At 39.2% G+C, this 22,242-nt stretch overlaps 3 protein-coding genes across 3 annotated transcripts; 1 reads left to right on the forward strand and 2 right to left on the reverse strand.

Annotated features, from left to right (window-relative positions):
- Positions 1-2,339: 2,339 nt before the first annotated feature.
- On the reverse strand, positions 2,340-3,866 carry LOC144654994 (uncharacterized). Its single transcript, XM_078515220.1, has one exon. It carries the CDS (start codon positions 3,864-3,866, stop codon positions 2,340-2,342), a length of 1,527 nt encoding a protein of 508 aa, XP_078371346.1.
- A 4,394-nt stretch (positions 3,867-8,260) lies between these two features.
- On the reverse strand, positions 8,261-14,936 carry LOC144654995 (uncharacterized). The gene is made up of 8 exons (XM_078515221.1): positions 14,405-14,936; positions 13,891-14,059; positions 13,469-13,536; positions 12,440-12,649; positions 11,904-12,131; positions 11,251-11,382; positions 10,719-10,896; positions 8,261-10,381 (listed from the first exon to the last, which is right to left on the reverse strand). The coding sequence occupies exons 1-8, from the start codon at positions 14,934-14,936 to the stop codon at positions 9,886-9,888; spliced, it is 2,013 nt and encodes a 670-aa protein (XP_078371347.1). The 3' UTR covers positions 8,261-9,885.
- Positions 14,937-18,982: 4,046 nt separating this feature from the next.
- On the forward strand, positions 18,983-21,934 carry LOC144654220 (demethylmenaquinone methyltransferase-like). The gene is made up of 2 exons (XM_078514309.1): positions 18,983-19,140; positions 20,228-21,934. The coding sequence occupies exon 2, from the start codon at positions 20,257-20,259 to the stop codon at positions 21,067-21,069; it is 813 nt and encodes a 270-aa protein (XP_078370435.1). The 5' UTR covers positions 18,983-19,140; positions 20,228-20,256; the 3' UTR covers positions 21,070-21,934.
- The last annotated feature ends 308 nt before the right edge of the window (positions 21,935-22,242 follow it).

The following is a 22,242-nucleotide window of genomic DNA, read 5'->3' on the forward strand; positions in this document are numbered from 1 at the left end:
ATTCCCCTGTATTCTCCTGTATTCTCCTGTATTCCCCTGTATTCCCATGTTTTCTCCTGTATTCCCCTGTATTCCCGTGTTTTCTCGTGTTTTCTCGTGTATTCTCCTGTATTCCCGTGTATTCCCATGTATTCTCCTGTATTCTCCTGTTTTCTCCTGTATTCTCCTGTATTCTCATGTATTCCCCTATATTCTCATGTATTCCCCTGTATTCCCCTGTATTCTCATGTATTCTCATGTATTCCCCTGTATTCTCATGTATTCCCCTGTTTTCCCCTGTATTCCCCTGTTTTCTCTTGTATTCCCCTGTATTCTCATGTATTCTCATGTATTCCCCTGTATTCTCCTGTATTCCCGTGTTTTCTCCAGTAATCCCCTGTATTCTCGTGTTTTCTCCTGTATTCCAATGTATTCCCATGTTTTTTCCTGTATTCTCCTGTAGTCTCATGTATTCCCGTGTTTTCTCCTGTATTCCCCTGTAATTCTCCTTTATTCTCCTGTTTTCTCCTGTTTTCCCCTGTATTCCCATGTTTTCTCCTGTATTCCCCTGTATTCTCGTGTTTCCTCGTGTTTTCTCATGTATTCTCCTGTATTCCCGTGTATTCCCATGTATTCTCCTGTATTCTCCTGTATTCTCCAGTATTCTCATGTATTCCCTTGTATTCTCCTGTATTCCCGTGTTTTCTCCTGTATTCCCCTGTATTCTCGTGTTTTTTCGTGTTTTCTCCTGTATTCCAATGTATTCCCATGTTTCCTCCTGTATTCTCATGTATTCCCATGTTTTCTCCTGTATTCTCATGTATTCTGTATTCCCATGTTTTCTCTCGTATTCCCATGTTTTCTCCTGTATTCCCATGTTTTCTCCTGTATTCTCATGTATTCCCCTGTATTCTCCTGCATTCCCGTGTTTTCTCCTGTATTCCCCTGTATTCTCGTTTTTTTTCGTGTTTTCTCCTGTATTCCAATGTATTCACATGTTTCCTCCTGTATTCTCCTGTTTTCTCCTGTATTCCCCTGTATTCCCATGTTTTCTCCTGTATTCCCCTGTATTCTCGTGTTTTCTCGTGTTTTCTCCTGTATTCCAATGTATTCCCGTGTTTTCTCCTGTATTCCCCTGTATTCTTGTGTATTCTCGTGTTTTCTCCTGTATTCTCCTGTATTCTCATGTATTCCTCTGTATTCTCCTGTATTCCCGTGTTTTCTCCTGTATTCCCCTGTATTCTCGTGTTTTTTCGTGTTTTCTCCTGTATTCCAATGTATTCCCATGTTTCCTCCTGTATTCTCTTGTATTTCCATGTTTTCTCCTGTATTCTCATGTATTCCCCTGTATTCCCATGTTTTCTCTCGTATTCCCGTGTTTTCTCCTGTATTCCCTTGTATTCTGGTGTTTTCTCCTGTATTCTCCTGAATTCCTCTGTATTCTCCTGTATTCCCCTGTATTCTCATGTATTCCCCTGTATTCTCCTGTATTCTCCTGCATTCTCCTGTTTTCTCCTGTATTCCCCTGTATTCCCATGTTTTCTCCGGTATTCCCCTGTTTTCGCCTGTGTTCTACTGTATTTACCTGTATTCCCATTTTTTCACCTGTATTGTACTGCATTCCCCTGTACTCACCTGTATTCCTATGTTTTCGCCTGTATTCTCCTGTATTCTCCTGTATTTCCCTGTATTCCCATGTATTCCCATGTTTTCTCCTGTATTGCAATGTATTCTCATGTTTTCTCCTGTATTCTTTTGTATTCTTTTGTATTCTCTTGTATTCTCCTGTATTCCGCTGTATTCTTCTGTATTCTCCTGTATTCCCCTCTATTCCCATGGTTTCTCCTGTATTCCCCTGTATTCCCCAGTATTCCCATGTTTTCTCCTGTATTCCCCTGTTTTCAAATGTATTCTCTTGTTTTCTCCTGTTTTTCCCTGTATTCCCATGTTTTCTCCTGTATTCTCATGTATTCTCCTGTGTTCCCCTGTATTCTCCTATATTCTCCTATAAAACGAAGGACTCTGGGGACACAGCATTTTTAGTCCTAGATTCTATCACTTTCGGTCTTCATGTATGCAGTCATGACGCTTCACACAATAAAAAAATCTAATTAATTCAAAAATCCTATGTCCTTAGAGCCTTCGTTCCCTTGCAATTGTGCCAAGCCGGCTAAGAGAAACGAAAGGGCTATGGGGACGGTAGTCCAGTCCCTGAACTCTCTCTTCTGCGCGCCCTTTCCATGGGAAGTTGAAGACATCAAAAGCTCTAGAAATGCACTTACTGTTAACATCTGATAAAACATCGTTCAAGTAGAGAACCCTGTTTATGACATAGTTAAGTCAATTTTCATATGTGAAGGTTACAATCTTTCATTTTTTTGAGTCCCAGCTCCTGCAGGAATTCCTGAACAACAGCCACTACGTACGTGATTTTTAATATTCGTTATAGCATTCTTACTTTCTTCTGAAAGGCAATAGTCCCATTTTTTAATGAACATATGTAAATTTGAATCTATAGTTTCAGGATCTAATGTTTCCATTTTTCTACATGATTCAAGATCGCCATTTGCACGGAATATAAGCCCAAATTCATTAGAGATTTGCTGTGAATGGCAGGAACCTTTTGGTATGGTTTTGACAAAGCGCTGGCATGCATGGAAAATGTCGAGCTTAACTGGAACGGCGGGAAAAACCCTGCGATACGATGGCCGTATGGCACAACAGTCATCCACCATAATCATGTTCAACTGTTGACCTCTCTTATCAAGCGAGGTTTTTAAATCCTGTAAAAGGTCCTCTACCTCCTTAAAAGCCGTGCTCCGAGTTAGCCTCCACGCCACAACTTGACCATGTTCATTTAGGGCACTAAACAAATTTTCAAATTGATTTATAAAAGCATTGTCTGAGCTCCTTGCCACACCAATATGTTTGCTTACTTTAAACGTGTGGTCACAAGTCAATATTGAGCATGGTATAGCTTCCATCTGGTTTTGATATGAGATTTCCATATTGTTAAAGAAAGATAGAAACATGTGCATAAGCTGGTCATTGCTAGGGAACGAATACAATTCCTTTTCATAAACTGATGTTTTTGAATCTGTACCTTCTTCGCTGTTGTGCACAAATGTCTTAAAGTTAATCGATGCAATGTCCTCTGCAAGTTCCAAAAAGCTTTGTCCTCGTCCTATATGGGTTACAACATAGTCGATTAAATCTCGAGAAAACGCAGACAGATAAAATAGCTTGATAGGAAACTTCTTCTTTATTGCCGTTGGGATGCTTTCGAAAACCAGTTGTGTGCTTTGAGTGTCGTAACTCTTAATGATCTGAAATCCCGCCGAGGAACAGTATTGCTCTACCTTGGCCCTCTCTTCCCATTGAACCATTTCACAAAGAAGCTCTGCAGTCTCTGGATTTAGCTCTTTGAAAGCGTTTAATGCAAAAGGATGAGGATGATCCCCGTACTGCGCGGCTATTTTCCCTCCACTTTTAAGACTTTCAAACATATTCTTGAAGACTTCTTCTTTGTCAGGGATCCAGTGCATGACATGATTGCTAAAAATAATGTCGTACGACTCCAAGCCAATCCCTGGAAAGTTTGAAGCGCTTCCTTCCACAAATGAGAGATTCTTGATTTCACCGTGAGACTGCTGAGCCAGTAGAATTCGTTCCCTGTCAGGATCAACCCCCACAACCTTTCCCTCGGGTCCTACAAGCTCAGCGAGATATGCAGACAGCTCTCCTGTACCGCAGCCTAAATCCAAGATGGTGGCTCCGGGTTGAGGACAAACATCCGTTTGAATGAATATTATGCCTTCCATTTTTTGCACGGAGAGCGAAGTTTGTTTGTATCCCTCTGCTGGGCTATTGCTGGGCGAATTTGCCATCTTTTCTTGCTCCAAACCAAAGCAAATATCTACAAACAACAAAGAGGTTTCATCGTTAGAATTCCTTTTACTTGATCAATCACTTTCTACGACGAATCAAAAACGTGAGCGAGTACTCTAATAATGATAGTAGCAACTTTATTCTTTCACACCAAAAATTATATCATATATTGTTTTGTATAACTAAATTAGTATAGGTAATCGCATGATTTCGAGTGCAATTTGGGATAAATCAGCACGAGTAAATTTTTCAAAGGCTAACCAAATTGCACAAGCCCGTAGGGCGAGTGCAATTTGTAGTCTTTGAAAAATTTACGAGTGCTGATTTATCCCAAATTGTACGAGAAAAATCATGTTTGTATGTATATTATTAGAAGGGAAACAATATAGTAAATGCTGAATTAAAACGAATGGTGGATACGAACCCAGGGGAGTAGCTATGTAGCCTATAGACCCGTAGGCCCGGGCCTACAACTGTTTTTCAGACTACTCGTATTTTTAAAATGTACCATCGAAAAATGCAAGCTGATGCACTTTCAAGATGAAATAGAAAGCAATTTTTAAAACGTCTTAGCGTTGTAAATCTAACAACTCCCCTTTTTTGATGAGATCAAGGCTCATATAGCAAGTGCAAACTGTTAAGCTTCTGACTATGCAGGGGTTAGCCAGGTGACAGGCAAATGCACAACGGCGGTGAAGAAAGGTGCGTTTATTTACGAACGAGCAAAAATTGGCGCAATGCCTTCAAATGAAATGTTAGAATTTAGGAGCCGTTGAGCCACACACACAATCACCAAAAAGTCGAAAGTAAAAAAATATTTCCTAGGGTGTTAATCTCAAAACCTTCCCTGGTGGACCTCCCCCCCCCCAAACCCCTCAAAAAGTGGTTGGCCAGGAAGCTGGCAACCCTCCTGGTACCAGAAGGTAACAGTTTGTTCGTTACTGTATCCAGGCAACGCTTAGAAAACGAAGGAATAAATTTTTAAATTTTTAATACAATCAAGCATGTAAACTTTGGGGAAAGGTTGTTAAATGTATAGCCATAAGAGGCTGGACGTTCAATGCTGATTTTAATGGGAAGTGGTTTTGTCAGCAACAAACCAAGCCAGAGTCGTACTTTTCTTAAAGAAGAGATATCCACGATGCAATCAGCATCATATGTCAGTAGAACAGCTAATTGTCGATGGAAATATAAAGGCCGGTAACTTTGACAATGAAAGACAACTCCAGCTTCAAAGAAAGGCTGTTGCTAACAACATCCTCATTTATTACTACTTTTCAAGCAGCAGACCTTCTTGTTGATGCAAGTAAAAAGCTGCAGAAAAAAGTCAGCAGCCTTGAAGTTTTGCAACGTTTCCAGCAGCTTTCACGCATATCAATGACACAACAATGTCATGATTCGATCATGATCAGAATGTCGGGATCAGAAGTTTTGTGCCGGTTTTTTTTTTAACTAAACCAAGAATGTTAAGTCTTGTCAAATGTGATCTCAGTCTCGAAGCCGGCACAAAGCAAGTACGCTAACATAAACGCGCTTCTAAAGATAAAACTCCACTAAAGATGCACGTCGATCGCTTATGCAGGGTATCTTTTGTAACCTAAACGCACGCTGGTAATGTGAAATTGGGAGCAAAACTGAATACATACTAGCTGGGCAAGACGAACGACGAGTGGCCGCACCAGACTGTTCTTTCTTATCGTTATCGGGCTGCGTTTATTTCACTACAAACGCATACTGAAGAGATTTGTTTTCCTTTCACGACTAACAGACAGGCCGGAAACAAATCAGGCAAAAGAAGCCAGTGAACTAAATTCCGATAATGAATCGAATCAACTTTCAACTTTCTACGTACAAAACGTTCTGCTTAGTTCAGACTAATTTTAAACCCGCCCTCACTTACCTTATGGAAATTTTAACCAGATATTATCCCAGACTGTAAACTTGACCAACACTCGTTTATCGGTCTGCGCAGTTCTAATTAATTATTCCATGGCATCCTGTTTTGATCTTCAGTGAAAAAGAGTATACCATGCACGATTTAGGATGCACATTTTAAGGGTCTTTTTCTGTAACAGTGTTACGTGTTACACGAGACTACACGCATGCGCTTGTATAATGTATGTTGTTTAAATTTGCGCACGCATGTTTTACATGAAAATCTAATGTAACAAGGAGTTACAAGGTGTTACAGGGAGTTACAAGGTCTTACAGGGAGTTACAAGGTCTTACAAGGTCTTACAGGGTGTTACAGGGTGTTACGGGGTGTTACAAGTTGTTACAGGGTGTTACAGGGTGTTAAAAGGTGTTACAAGGTGTTACAGGGTGTTACAAGGTGTTACAGGGTGTTACAGGGTGTTACAAGGTGTTACAGGGTGTTACAGGGTGTTTCAGGGTGTTACAGGGTGTTACAAGGTGTTACAGGGTGTTACAAGGTGTTACAAGGGGTTACAAGGTGTTACAAGGTGTTACAGGGTGTTACAAGGTGTTACAGGGTGTTACAAGGTGTTACAGGGTGTTACAAGTTGTTACAAGTTGTTACAAGGTGTTACAAGGTGTTACACGGTGTTACAAGGTGTTACAGGGTGTTACAAGGTGTTACAAGGTGTTACAAGGTGTTACAAGGTGTTACAAGGTGTTACAGGGTGTTACAAGGTGTTACAAGGTGTTACAGGGTGTTACAGGGTGTTACAAGGTGTTACAAGGTGTTACAAGGTGTTACAGGGTGTTACAAGGTGTTACAGGGTGCTACAGGGTGTTACAGGGTGTTACAAGTTGTTACAAGGTGTTACAAGGTGTTACAGGGTGTTACAAGGTGTTACAAGGTGTTACAGGGTGTTACAAGGTGTTACAGGGTGTTACAAGGTGTTACAAGGTGTTACAGGGTGTTACAGGGTGTTACAGGGTGTTACAAGGTGTTACAAGGTGTTACAGGGTGTTACAAGGTGTTACAGGGTGTTACAAGGTGTTACAAGTTGTTACAAGGTGTTACAAGGTGTTACAGGGTGTTACAAGGTGTTACAAGGTGTTACAGGGTGTTACAAGGTGTTACAAGGTGTTACAGGGTGTTACAAGGTGTTACAAGGTGTTACAGGGTGTTACAAGGTGTTACAGGGTGTTACAGGGTGTTACAGGGTGTTACAGGGTGTTACAAGTTGTTACAAGGTGTTACAAGGTGTTACAGGGTGTTACAAGGTGTTACAAGGTGTTACAAGGTGTTACAGGGTGTTACAAGGTGTTACAGGGTGTTACAAGGTGTTAGAAGGTGTTACAGGGTGTTACAGGGTGTTACAGGGTGTTACAGGGTGTTACAAGGTGTTACAAGGTGTTACAGGGTGTTACAAGGTGTTACAGGGTGTTACAAGGTGTTACAAGTTGTTACAAGGTGTTACAAGGTGTTACAGGGTGTTACAAGGTGTTACAGGGTGTTACAAGGTGTTACAAGGTGTTACAGGGTGTTACAAGGTGTTACAAGGTGTTACAAGGTGTTACAGGGTGTTACAAGGTGTTACAGGGTGTTACAAGGTGTTACAAGTTGTTACAAGTTGTTACAAGGTGTTACAAGGTGTTACAGGGTGTTACAAGGTGTTACAAAGTGTTACAGGGTGTTACAAGGTGTTACAGGGTGTTACAAGGTGTTACAAGGTGTTACAAGGTGTTACAAGGTGTTACAGGGTGTTACAAGGTGTTACAAGGTGTTACAGGGTGTTACAAGGTGTTACAAGGTGTTACAGGGTGTTACAGGGTGTTACAAGGTGTTACAAGGTGTTACAGGGTGTTACAAGGTGTTACAGGGTGTTACAAGTTGTTACAAGTTGTTACAAGGTGTTACAGGGTGTTACAAGGTGTTACAGGGTGTTACAAGGTGTTACAGGGTGTTACAAGGTGTTACAAGGTGTTACAAGGTGTTACAAGGTGTTACAGGGTGTTACAAGGTGTTACAGGGTGTTACAAGGTGTTACAAGGTGTTACAGGGTGTTACAAGGTGTATTATTCCTCCTTTTACTGTATGCTGTGTTGAAACAATTATAAAGAAATTATTTTGTTGTTGTTACAAGTTTTAATTTTGCTGAAAAGTATGGTGTATTTTTTCCTCTTTTTTTGCTCTTCTTTTTTTGCTCTTTTATACTTTTAATTTACAAGACCCCACGAGCTTGTCAGCTTTTATCTACATCGTGTTTAATAAAGACAACGTACTTACTTTTTTACTGTATGTTGTGTTCAAGCAATTAGAAAGGAAATATTTTTTTACTTTGTTTTACAAATTGTTATCCCATTCATATTTATGACATTTTTTGTCCCATTCCCAGCGACCAGTGGCGTAAGTCCCAAAACTAAATGTTTTATTCCTGTGTGGTCTTACGACAACTCTTGATTGGGTCTCTGGGTAATGTCAATGTCAAAATCCTTTTAGCAAAATATTCCTAAACAAAACTTAACTTATAAACTTTGTTTATCAATTTACTTGTGCGGGATGTAACTCCCGTTATATTGGCGAGACTTCCCGTCATTTTTCAACAAGGATCAAAGAGCATACTTTAACTGATAAAAATTCACATGTTTTTAAACACCTTAACAGTTCATCTAATTGCAAAAATTTATACACACTTGATTGTTTTAAAATTTTGGATTCTGCTAAAACCGTTTATTTTCTTAAATTAAAAGAGGCTTTTTACATTAAAAGTTTAAAACCAGATTTAAACACTCAAGTGCAGCATGTTAACACCTTTTTATTATAATCTTTTGTTCTATTAGTAACGGTCTAAAGCTCACACTGTGAGTAATTACTGTTCTAGACAGTACCAGACAGTACCTGCCACTTTGTAACGACTTTACCGTTATCTTTTGTTGTTGTAATTTTACGTTGTATACAATTCTATTTTTGTAATTTTAGCTTGGGTATATACATAGCCCTAGATTTTTAAATTCTCAATAAACTGAAGATGGCATGAGTGACATGCCGAAACATGTCTTTAAAAGGTTGTTTCATGTTTTTAAAATTAGTAAGGATAAAGCAAAGACAAACATCCGCCGTCAAAAAGCATCTCTTATCTGATTGCATTGTTCCCCGGGGGGGGGGGGTACTCCCATATGTGGCCTATATAGGTATGTGCCGCCCGATAGGGTATGGTTTTTGAGGTTCTCGGTCCTTAAATAGGGTATCATTTTTGCTCCTTTTGGCAATGTGTTCCCGGTGTGATCCTTAGATAGGGTACCTAAATTCTATTAGCTAAAATAAACGCCCAGCTAAACGAAAAATTTTCTGTTCAGGTATTAGAAAAGCGATTTTATAAAGATTTGTCTTGCTGTGCGCGGTTAGCCGTTATTTGGGTCGTCACGGAACGCTTCTCCTCCCCTTAAATAGGGTGCCATTTTTCGGTTTTGGGCCTTAAAAAGGGTATCAATTTTCGCTTCCTTTATCCTTAAATAGGGTCAGGGTTTAAGAACCTTGGCGGCACACCCCTATCCAAAATTTATGCGAGTACCCCCCCCGGGAATTGTTCACTCGTTCTTACGAGTACACCAGACACGTATCAACGTCTTCTTTTGTTGCTTCACCAATAAAAAAAGGTCCAGATTCTTAATTGGTTGCAGGCGGATAGACAAGTAATCGTATCAAAAAAACCAGACCCGATAGAAGATTAGATAAGGCGTTCCACGTGTAATCTACATGCGTATATGTGTACTATTTTGCTTATTGACCAATCAGAGAAAATGTCCAGATTCTTTGTTGGTTTAAGCTGGTGATTATGTCAGGCGCCCAACTTCTGCCGCGAAAAAAAGGAGGACTGATTGGAGATTAGATAATAATATATAAGGGACTCTGTAAAGTGCAGAAACGGACGGCGGATCGCGGACGGCGGACGGCAAAAAAAAAAAAAATAAATAAATAAAAATAAAAAATTTAAAAAATAAAAAATAAATAAAAATATCAAAATTATTTTTTCTCAAAGGGTTCGGGCAAGATTCTCCTATCTCTATCCACAGGCCACGGTAAAACGTGAAAACTGCATGACTTTTTTAATATGAATTATGTTGTTTAGCACCACGGACTTTAGGGAGCACTGGCTTCCTTCCTTTCTTATAACACAGTTCAGTGTAACGGTTTCTTCGCACACACATTCGGTGGAGATAAAAGAGATGATGACACTTATCCATGGCACAAAGTATCTTCTTGAAACGACCCAACCATACAAATACTTGTTCAGCAGCCATGGTGTTTAAGTCAGGGTGTTTCTCTTTGAGTTCTTTAAGCTTTTCACCATAATTTGTCTTACAGGATTCCCTTTTATGATTTTTTATGTGAAGGCTGTCTATGATTTTAGTCACCTTAGACCACAGATCATCATAGGGACTAGGAAGAGGAAGTTTTCCACGGGATGCCTTAAGCTGGTCCAGATTACACATGTTGTCATAAGAGAGTACGACTTCTTCCCATTGCTCAGGGGGCACATCTTTAAGAGTGTTGTACAAAAACCTAAGTGTTATTAGAAACACTTGGGAAGGTGATTCTGACCTAAAAGATAATATTTAAAATGTTTAAAAATTAAGTAACTCAGAATTTCAGTGTTACATTGACACATCTTTCTAAGTTTGTATTTTTCTTGACATTTCAACTGATTGTCAAAACAAAACCAAAATTACAGTAAGGGTAAAACATATAATAGACATTTAAGTAATGTTTGCACTCAGTCTACATGCTAATAAAGTTGAAGTTTTGTTATGTTATGTTGTGTATTTGATATGTTTGTCGTGCATGCAATTAAGGAAAACATTATTGCACTCTTGAGTTGAAAATAGAATAAGTATCAAAAACGTTTTGCGTTAGCAGTTTGGTAATAATAATATCTTACTTAAACAATGGCTGCCAAGTTGCAATATGACCTCCTCCACTAACAATAAAGCAGTGACCCTTAGACCACTTTCTCAGGGACTTCTTTCCTCCTGTGTCTTTGTTGCAGGGATCTTCAAGTGGCAAAGTTTCTAAACTAGGAAGCAGTTCTTTGTTGAATCCTGTAAACTCTTCAAGTCCTTTAGAAATACAGACAACTTATGTTAAAATAAAACAAAAATATATAACATAGTGTTTGAGCCATTAATTAAAAATGCTTAACAATTAAAACTGTGCAAATTCATTCTATGACATAACCATAAATTAAAGTAAGAATTTGTGATGTCAAATTATCTAATACTTAACGTTAAAGATTGCTGGAATTGTAATGAGCTTAACAGGAAAAGAATTAAATATAGCTTCAACAAAATATTCAAGTAATATTGTTTTAAGTGATTTTATGTACTCAACAGCTAGTGGGACACATGGCAACAGCTATCATGAGGGTTTGTGCACATTGAGATTTCATATCAATTTACTCATATTGCAATTACCTTGGGCACTAACTGAAGATAAACCTAAATCACTTCCTTGCAATTTGTTCACAGTCTCATCAACAAAGTGAACCTGGTCGCTATTCTCACCGCTGTCATCAGGGTCATGTACAATTGGTGCATTGGTTCCTCCTTTTTTAAAAAAAAAACAAAAAAAAAAAAAACAAAACAAAAACAGAACAATAAATTGTAAAAGTTATGTTTTGGAATTTCATTTGGTGTTTTTGGTCTATAGAATACCTTAAAATTCTGTTTATAAGCCCCCTGTTAAAAGGCCCTCCAATAGAGGAAGACGGTACTGAACAGGGCTAACTTTTGATTGGATTACATGTTTTAAACTTTGAAACATCAATAATTATGGCTGATCAACACTACAATGGCTTGCTTCGAAACACTTTTTGCATTCCACTTATATGCACCAACCCAGGTTATGACCCAAATTTTACTCTTCATCACTAGAGAAATTCTTTATTTATACAAATGGCTGCATGAGATATTACCACTGTCAATAAATACTTGGAGTATTACAGAACATGCAAGGCATTATTATAATGAGCTTTCACATGATAAATTGGTGTGAAGTCAGAAACCACATACATACTGGCTGAAAATAGCTTGTTAAATCAAACTGAACCACATGGATATTTTCCTACCTTGCTTTGAGCAGTATTCAAGAAATTCTTTCAGGTCAGTGGGGATTCCCTGCTCAGACAGATTACTACAGTGGGTCTTGCAGAAGGCCTTCCCTCTTTCAGGTGTGGCTTCACATATGTCTGGATAATTGACCATAGGCAAGCTTGGGATTGCATTTTTAACCTTGTACATGCAGTGGGGGAATCTCAACTTCCAGTTACCATCAATCACCCAAAGTTTTCCACAACCTGCAGATACATATTTAATAATTATTACTCATCACAATTAATTAATTATTAAGTACTAAAAACAATTCATTTCTCAATATTAGTTATCCTCAACCAATTACGGCGCGTGAAAGAACGGCCCTGTTAAAAAGCCAATCAGAGGTTAAAATGCGGGGGGGCCGGAACAAGCTTTTTTGCCGCAATTTGCAGACGGACTATACCGGGGTTTTGTTCGTCTGCAACGCAGGCTAAACATTAGTCACAATTGTACATTTTTCACTTTTTCATCACTTGAAAATAAAAAAGTTTATTTCAATAAATTATATTACCTCTCTTTTTACAGTCCTCTGTACAATTATGTATGTAAGTTGAAACCCTCCTCCTCTCTTCAATGCCATCCATCAGTTGTTCTCTGTCAGCATCCTTGTACATGGGAAAATCTTTTAATGGAGAGCCACTCTCTCTTAATGAATTCTCTAACTCACCCCACCAGAACATGTCGGCCACACACTTTGCAGACAGTTCTCTTTGTGAACAGCCTGAATGAAAAAAATTTGCATTGTGTTACATACTTATTACTTGAGGTAAAAAAATCAAGAAAACTTGAAAATTAACATTGCTGATCAGAGGGGAATCTAATACTCAATTACTTTTAGTTTTTTTCTGGTAAATGCTGTGATAATTTCTCATAAACCATGACTCAGTTTAACATGTACAGACAAATACATGAAAATGAAATTCTTTCTTTGAGGGTGGTGGACAAAACACTGGAGATCAAGTATTACAGCAATACATTAATTTCTCACTTGGAATATTATTTTAGGGTACCTTAATTTTGAAAATTAACAACACTTGTTATTAACATGAAATTTTAAAAGTTTTCATTAGTTTTATTTTATTACTCATAAATTTTGTTCAAATTAAAATGGTTTTTATATCCCTTTAATAAGATAGTCTATTATAGAGGTAAAATCCATTGAAGGCAGTTTATTTATCTTTAGATGCTCAGAGGTGAATAGTACTTTGCTATATATAATCACCTCTGAGTTAACCAATCAGCGCACACATAAAGCACTATTCACTTGTGTGGTATATACTAAATTATAATAATTATTGATAAAATTCAGGATTCCTAACTTGAATTTGAAAAAAAAAATGAATAAGAAAGTAATAAAATCACAAACTAGTAAAAGAAAAATAACCTAAGAAAAAAAAGAGAAATAAACCGAGATAGGTAGATGAATAACTAGATCAATCTGATCGTTTAATCAAAACCAAATCTAGCAGCTTAATTAAAGTTCAATTATTTGAATGTGTTCATAAGTGAAGCAATTACTTAATTATAAATATTCACTTGCCTTCTTTTCTCCTCATCCACTCACTATATCCCTCAGCAAAAGCTTCAAATGAGAGCCATCCGTGATTTCTATTTTAAATGGTTAGTAAACATTATACAAAATTGTTATTGATATATCTTAGTTGGAACCATTTAACAAACAGACATCGAAACTGGTTTATTGGGCCTCCCCACCACGACAAGGTGGACTCTTATAGGGGAGGGAAGAAACAGCAAATAAGAAGAGATACATTCAATTTCCTATCAGTGACAGCTGCAGTGATGGCCGAGTTTCTTACAAACGTACTAACTTAGCGTAAAAATAACTCACACAACTAGATGTTTTTAAAAACAAGAGTCCCTTGGCAATAAACCAGTTTATGAAATATATATATATTAGATAATTCTAATTCAGAAAATATTAAAAGAAATAATCTTACTTACGCAAGAGAACAGTACAATTCAAAAAGTTCACGATCTACAAGTGTGGAGTCAGTTGCCTCGACTGTATCTCTGATCGTGTCGTAAAACTGGTATCCACTCTCCTTGTTTCCAAAGCGAGAGTAAGAGAAATTCAAACGGCATTTATTGCACCGCAAAGTAATTTTTTTGCCTGCAAAAGAATAATATTAAAACATTGGCTGCAATCCTTGTGAAAAAGAAATAATTAAAATTCTACTGGTTTTTTGAAACAGTGTTAAACGACGAAGCATATGGCACTTTTACGACACAATTATATGAAAGTTGTGAGGATCTAGGCAGAATAATGATAACTTATAGCGGTATTGTACATAAATGAAAAATGTACAAAATAAAAATTATAAAAAAGTATAGATCACAATAAAATTTTTATTAAGCTATATGGTTTGAAAACAGCCATACTACCAAAAGGGACCCCAACAATCAATATTAAAATTAAGCTTACTACACTTTAAAACAAAAAGTATTATTACATTACCTGCAAAGGAACCTTTGAATCCAAAGAACACAACGTCGCTAGGATCATTGTGGCGCGATAAATTTCCGCCACACTGAAGACATCGGCTTGTTGGAGGCCCAAAGCAACGCTGATCCTTTCCGGATGATTGGGAAAGATGATCTGCCAACAAAATAGCGTTTGGCAGATCTTCGACATCCTTCAGAGCAGGGAACAGTTCCTCTATTATCTCCAACCGATTCGTGGAGAATAAAAGAAGAACCGTTGACACCGCTTGCCTGAGGATGTCGAACTTATGAAGGCCGAACTTGGAGATTAGAAATACAGAAATCTGATCTTCAGAAAGGCAAGGTGTTAAAGATCGCTTAGTCTGTGACGAGCTCTCTTGCCAGCCATCTTGATATTGTGCAAACTTGATCCAGTCCTCTACTGACCGTGTAACACTGGTAACAGTTGTAACAGTGTTACATAAAAGTGATACCAGATCTCTGACCCTAAATCGGGCAGCATGTGAAAAAGAGCACTGAACCAGTTCACTCAGTTGAATTTGCATTATGTTTTTTTATAACGTGCGAATAAATAAAAAATAAGCCAGGTTCTCGAGTATGATGCTCAGTCCTGTTTTGTCTTCGCTTCATTTTGGGATTCTACTCTCCATTTGATATTACCTTTTATCATTTAAACATCAGTATATACCCGGGTACATATTATTATCCTAACATGTGAATTAATTAAAAATAAGCCTGGTTCTCGAGTATGATACTCAGTCCAGATTTGTCATCGCTTCAGTTTGGGTTTCTACTCTCCGTTTGATCAGATTATCTTTGAAAAACCATCTAGTAAATGTCATATACTTGCTGATGGCGTGTTTCATTCTGGATTTCGCAACGACCCTAAGGACAAATGCTATTTTCGGAAATGATCATTATTGTCTTATGAGTCCTTATGGATGACTGCGAAACACAATACATACATTTGTCGTCAAAGTGACCTCCTGACCACAAATATCACTTGAAGATTAGTAAAAAAAAAAAACGTTGGATGCAGAGGACCACGCAACGAAGAATAAAAATAGGCTTGTCTGTTGCCGGATCTCTTGCTCAAGAAATGCTTATACCAGACGTCACTCTAAATGTAAATAAACCAAATCGATTGCAAGGCTGATACTACGGCAAAAGGGCATAATATTTTTGGCCAATATTGCAACTAGCAGAGCAAGTCTTCCTTACAAACGTATCAGTTTTATTTGCCCTGAAAAATTAGGACTTTTAAGAGAAGATTTGTAAGGGTATCGGGTGAAATTCTTCAAATAATTGAACCCCCCCCCCCCCCCACCCACGTTTGCAAGTCATGTCTGACTTCGAACAAGGACCGTGGAATACAGACCCCTCGGCGTTTTAATTCCTACGGCTAAGATTATTTCTAATACTCCTGGATGAGATGCCAGCTGGTCCATCGATCAGTACACTGTTCTCGTGTTTGAAGAAAATACGCGAATTTAAAGGGCTGTGAACAGTCTAGCCCCTCAGCGTTATTAAACATTGGTTGCCCGCCTACACGTTAGTACCCGGGCCATTTCTACTCCTTGGTGGAGAGAAGCACTGAGCTGAGGGAGAAACTTCCTTCAAAAGACAATAATTATCATTTCTGAAAATAGCATTTGTCCCTAAGGTCGTTGAAAAATACAGAATAAACCACGCCATCAACAAGTTTGTGAAATCCACTAGATGAATCTTCAAAGGTAATATCAAACGGAGAGTAGAAATTAACCCAAACTAAACTGAGCAGTAACAATACTGGACCAGGCATCATCCTCGAGAATCCAGCTCTCAATTCGTAAGTCACTTACCGCTAGAGCGCCTTCTTCCCGTCGAAACCGGAACCGCAAAATTGCAAACATGACGGCAAAGCGGTGGTTACGTGACCTCCTCAGGTTCGCCGTTTGCCGTGCACATGCACATATTTAGGAACTTCGAGCCGCCATTTTGTTTTCAACTTCTTTTGCCACTCGGTTTTTTTAGTTTTAGATCATGTAAAATACATTGTTTTTTAATCACAAAAAACCGACATTTGGATCCATAAAAGGTAATTTTTTCACTAGAGCACCTTCTTCCCGTCGAAACCGGAACCGCAAAATTGCAAACGTGACGGCAAAGCGGTGGTCACGTGACTTCCTCAGGTTCGCCGTTTGCAGTAAACGTGATACTAAAAGTGCCTATTTAACCGTGCCTATTAAACATCGTTCGGTGTAGTAATAAATCAGAACTGCACAGGCCGATCAAAAGAGTAGTGGAGAGTAGAGTCCGGAATAATATATTTTATACGAGGTAAGTCAGGGCCGGGCTTAAAATCAGTGCTTTTATTGTTTCGAGGTGTTTGGGACCCCTGATGAAAACCAGGCACGATCTTTTGATATGGCTTCTCAAACTTGTGTGGCAATTTACTGTTTAGGAACAATAGTTCGTTATAAGGCGCACTCAGTGGGCGATTGTTTGTTTGGTATTCAACTGGCAAATGAAATGAATATTTGATATACGGCGATCCTGGTGAGTAAAGTTGGAGTTTTTTTTAAGAAATTTACATAACCCGCGTGGTGGAGTTCGAGTCCGGATCAGGACGATTTCGCGTTCCCAAATCGCCTTCTGAAGAAAAGGTTTCGGTGAATGACGCGTTCCAGTTTTAGCTAAGTACAGCAACGAGTAGGCTGTGAACATTTTTGTCGAATAGCTGATGTTAAGAGAGGGTAAAGTTCCGGCGAGTTCGCGTTCGATAAACTGGCTGTGCCCGTAGACATCGACAGCTTAAAGCCTGGTTTTCATATGTCGGGAAAATCCCAGACGATCGGGGATTTCACTGTTTCCTGACCGTCCCAGACTTTGCCGACTAATGAAAACTCGAAATCTTAGATATCCCCGATCGTCTGGGATGGTCGGGGACAAATCTGGAGAATCGGGAGCGTTTCTATTCTCCCGACGGGTCCCAGATTTCTGCGATGGTCGGCGATCGTTTTGTCTTCGCTTCATTTTGGGTTTCTACTCTCATTTGATATTACCTTTCATCATTATACGGGTACATTTTATTATCCTAACATGTGAATTAATTAACAACAAGCCTGGTTCTCGAGTATGCTACTCAGTCCAGATTTGTCATCGCTTCAGTTTGGGTTTCTACTCTCTGTTTGATCAGATTATCTTTGAAGAACCATCTAGTGAATGTCATATACTTGCTGATGGCGTGCTACATTCTGGATTTCGCAACGACCCTAAGGACAAATGCTATTTTCAGAAATGATGATTATAATCTTATGGGTCTTAATGGATGGCTGCGAAACACAATACATACATTTGTCGTCAAAGTGACCTCCTGACCACAAATATTACTTGAAGATTAGTAAAAAAAAAACCGTTGGATGCAGAGGACCACGCAACGAAGAATAAAACTACTTGGCTTGTCTGTTGCCGGATCTCTTGCTCAAGAAATGCTCATACCAGACGTCACTCTAAATGTAAATAAACCAAATCGATTGCAGGGCTGATACTACGGCAGAAGGGCATAATTTTTTTAGCCAATATTGCAACTAGCAAAGCAAGTCTTCCTTACAAACGTATCAGTTTTATTTGCCCTGAAAAATTAGGACTTTTAAGAGAAGATTTGTAAGGGTATTGGGTGAAATTCTTCAAATAGTTTGAACCCCCCCCGCCACCCACGTTTGCAAGTCATGTCTGACTTCGAACAAGGACCGTGGAATACAGACCCCTCGGCGTTTTAATTCCTACGGCTAAGATTATTTCTACTACTCCAGGATGAGATGCGAGCTAGTTCATCGGTCAGTACACTGTTCTTGCGTTTGAAGAAAATACGCGAATTTAAAGGGCTGTGAACAGTCTAGCCCCTCAGCGTTATTAAACATTGGTTGGCCGCCTACACGTTAGTACCCGGGCCATTTCTACTCCTTGGTGGAGAGAAGCACTGAGCTGAGGGAGTAGCTTCCTTCAAAAGACAATAATTATCATTTCTGAAAATAGCATTTGTCCCTAAGGTCGTTGAAAAGTACAGAATAAACCACGCCATCAACAAGTTTGTAAAATCCACTAGATGAATCTTCAAAGGTAATATCAAACGGAGAGTAGAAATTAACCCAAACTGAACTGAGCAGTAACAATACTGGACCAGGCATCATCCTCGAGAATCCAGCTCTCAATTCGTAAGTCACTTGCCGCTAGAGCACCTTCTTCCCATCGAAACCGGAACCGCAAAATTGCAAACGTGACGGCAAAGCGGTGGTTACGTGACCTCCTCAGGTTCGCCGTTTGCCGTGCACATGCACATATTTAGGAACTTCGAGCCGCCATTTTGTTTTCAACTTCTTTTGCCACTCGGTTTTTTTAGTTTTAGATCATGTAAAATACATTGTTTTTTAATCACAAAAAAACGACATTTGGATCCATAAAAGGTAGAAAATTCTTACTTAAAGTGTCAAACGTGAGTTGGTTTCGTTAAGCGGCGAAAAAAATTTCCCGTAAGTCACAAGAGCACCTTCTTCCCGTCGAAACCGGAACCGCAAAATTGCAAACGTGACGGGAAAGCGGTGGTCACGTGACTTCCTCAGGTTCGCCGTTTGCCGTAAACGTGATACTAAAAGTGCCAATTTAACCGTGCCTATTAAACATCGTTCGGTGTAGTAATAAATCAGAACTGCACAGGCCGATCAAAAGAGTAGTGGAGAGTAGAGTCCGGAATAATATATTTTATACGAGGTAAGTCAGGGCCGGGCTTAAAATCAGTGCTTTTATTGTTTCGAGGTGTTTGGGACCCCTGATGAAAACCAGGCACGAACTTTTGATATGGCTTCTCAAACTTGTGTGGCAATTTACTGTTTAGGAACAATAGTTTGTTATAAGGCGCACTCAGTGAGCGATTGTTTCTTTGGTATTCAACTGGTAAATGAAATGAATATTTAATATACGGCGATCCTGGTGAGTAAAGTTGGAGTTTTTTTTAAGAAATTTACATAACCTGCGTGGTGGAGTTCGAGTCCGGATCAGGACGATTTCGCGTTCCCAAATCGCCTTCTGAAGAAAAGGTTTCGGCGAATGACGCGTTTCAGTTTTAGCTAAGTACAGCAACGAGTAGGCTGTGAACATTTTTGCCGAATAGCTGATGTTAAGAGAGGGTAAAGTTCCGGCGAGTTCGCGTTCGATAAACTGGCTGTGCCCGTAGACATCGATAGCTTAAATAAGGTCTTGCTTGAAATGTGCTAGCGGCAGGTTTTCATCGCAAAACTGCTCTTAGTCTGTGTTACTTGTTTTTCCTCCCTGTTCAATACTGGGATTAAAGATAAATTTATACGCATAAGGGATGTTGTTTTCAAGAAGGGAATTAAAAAATTCAAAAACTGCACAATCAATGTAACGGTGTCTGTCAGAGAAGGACAGACATTAAGGAATAACATGTTGCTGCGTTGTTGTTGTTGTAATTAATGAGTCAAGCGGAAAAAAATGCTGTAATTAGCATAAATATAAATACAAATTAAAATTCAAGTTTCTTAATCAGTTTCTTGATCAGTTTTAGAAGTTATCGAACGTGTCTTAATCGGTATGTTCATTGGGTATCAACATTTTGAAAGTCATTAAAACGACGAGCCCAACTAACATACTGACAAGAGCAGGCGTTTTTCGGGTATTTCATCAAGGAACTTAAAACTGTATTATTTCTTGACCGATGAAAATTTCTCTCCTGACAAAATAAGTTCTCAAATGATCAGAAATTCTCGATCGCTTAAAATATTTCTACACCGATTGGAAATCTTGACTGATTAAATTTTCTCTTTCTCGTTGTTTGTAGATATTTGCTTTGGGTTGGAGCAAGAAAAGATGGCAAATTCGTCCAGCAATAACACAGCAGAGGGATACAAACACAACTCGCCTTTGATGCAAAAGGCGGACGGAGAAATATTCATTCAAACGGATGTTTGTCCTCAAGCAGGAGACGCCATCTTGGATTTAGGTTGCGGTACAGGAGAGCTGTCTGCATATCTGGCTGAGCTTGTAGGACCCGAGGGAAAAGTTGTGGGTGTTGATCCTGACAAGGAACGAATTCTACTGGCTCAGCAGTCTCACGGTGAAATCAAGAATCTCTCATTCGTGGAAGGGAGCGCTTCAAACTTCCCAGGGATTGGCTCGGAGTCATACGACTTTATTTTCAGTAATTACGTCATTCACTGGATCCCTGACAAAGAAGAAGTCTTCAAGAATATGTTTGAAAGTCTTAAAAGTGGAGGGAAAGTATGCATTCAATATGGTGATCATATGTTTCCTTTTTTAGCAAGTGCTTTCGAGGAACTCAACCCCGAGACTTCAAATGAATGTTTTGCGATGTATCATTTTGAGGAGAGGGCCAAGATTGAACAATACTGTTCCACCGCGGGATTTCAGATCATTAAGAGTTCCAACACGCTAAGCACACAACTGGTCTTCCCAACCACCGAGAGCCTTCTGCACTGGATTTGGTCGACAACACATGGTGTCTTTAAGCCCAAGCTGGTAACCGAGGAGCGTTTGCAGAGATATTACTCGTACTCAAGCAGAAGCGGTAAGCCACCTTTCGACTTCAGAGGAAACAAAGAAGAATCTCCAGTTTGTCAACTGATAACTGTTAAGCAAGCAAGAGACAAATCCACCCCATAAACATTTTCAGAATTTTGATATCCAACTGTTAGGGGTATCAAATGGTCTTTGCGAGCATTTGCGTGCATGCGAGCATAGCGGTTTTTTTTGCGAGCACGAGCATTGACAAAAATTAGCCTTGCGAGTACCGAGCACTTTATAAAAACCTACCTCCACTAAAAACCGAGCATGCGAGCACTTGTAAAAATGTGCGAGCACGAGCAAACGAGCACCCACTAAAATTTTGCGAGCATTGCGAGCACTGCGACATTTTGAGGGACCATTTTTGACTCCTACTGTTAAATAGACTGCGCGTAGCGAACAACTACAGTATTCACCAAGGTGGAGGTTGCTACTGGCTAGTGGTGGATATTTACCAAGCCGCGAAGCGGCTAGGCAAATATTCACCAACACCCACCGACACTGAGGTGAATAGTTGTTTTAGTAATATTGAGATAATATAGCCCGAAAGGATGATTTTTGACTAGTTCATTCCTGTCAAAGATTACAATTTTCTCGCGCGCGTTGCTCAGAGGTGAATAGTTAGTAAATAAACCCCCTCAGGCGGCTGGTATATTGGAGGATAATGTCCGAGGCTGAAAGATTGTCGAAAAATGAACAGTTGGCCGAGAAGCGAAGCTTCGAAGGCAACTGTGAAATTTTGAGGACAATCTTTCAGCCAAGGGCATTATCCTCTAATATACCAGCAAGGCAGAAAGGGGTTTTATTAATTTTTTACCCCTTCGACTTATTTCTACAAAGCGCTTTATCGCCAGTAAATTTATAGGAAAAACCTATGTAATAAAACCGGCGTAACTGTGGCTAAGTTGATTGGTTTACGTGATTTTTTAACTCTGTGATTTTATTAAAAGTTAAAATTGAATAAGGTGACTTCATTCGTTTGTTTTGTGCTTGCCTACAAAATCGGACGACGGATATCAAATCGGACGGGGTATATTCGCTGATACCCGTCGTCCGATTTTGTACCACGTGATGCGTTTTGTCCAATGAGCGCGCGCAAAAGTAAATGGGTGGGTTATAACAAAGGATATTCGGAGTTTGAGTAGCCAATCAGCGCGCGCCAGAAACGCTATCCTCTGTTTGAGTACCGTATTTATTCGATTAACCGCCCAACCTCGAATAAGCGCCCACAATGTAGGTAGGAACAGGTAATAAGCGCCCAGCCTCGAATAA

Source organism: Oculina patagonica, chromosome 5, assembly GCF_052425735.1.
Source record: "Oculina patagonica isolate OP01 chromosome 5, crgOcupat, whole genome shotgun sequence".
In the NCBI taxonomy this organism is placed as follows: domain Eukaryota; kingdom Metazoa; phylum Cnidaria; class Anthozoa; order Scleractinia; family Oculinidae; genus Oculina; species Oculina patagonica.

Excerpts from the sequence above, each read along its gene's own strand:
- LOC144654994 (XM_078515220.1), bottom strand. The coding sequence starts at position 3,866 with ATGGCAAATTCGCCCAGCAATAGCCCAGCAGAGGGATACAAACAAACT.
- LOC144654995 (XM_078515221.1), bottom strand. The coding sequence starts at position 14,936 with ATGCAAATTCAACTGAGTGAACTGGTTCAGTGCTCTTTTTCACATGCT. Across the intron at positions 14,060-14,404 it reads ATTCAAAGGTTCCTTTGCAG|GCAAAAAAATTACTTTGCGG; the intron begins GTAATGTAATAA and ends ATTCTTTTGCAG. Across the intron at positions 10,382-10,718 it reads ACTTGGCAGCCATTGTTTAA|GTCAGAATCACCTTCCCAAG; the intron begins GTAAGATATTAT and ends ATTATCTTTTAG.
- LOC144654220 (XM_078514309.1), top strand. The coding sequence starts at position 20,257 with ATGGCAAATTCGTCCAGCAATAACACAGCAGAGGGATACAAACACAAC.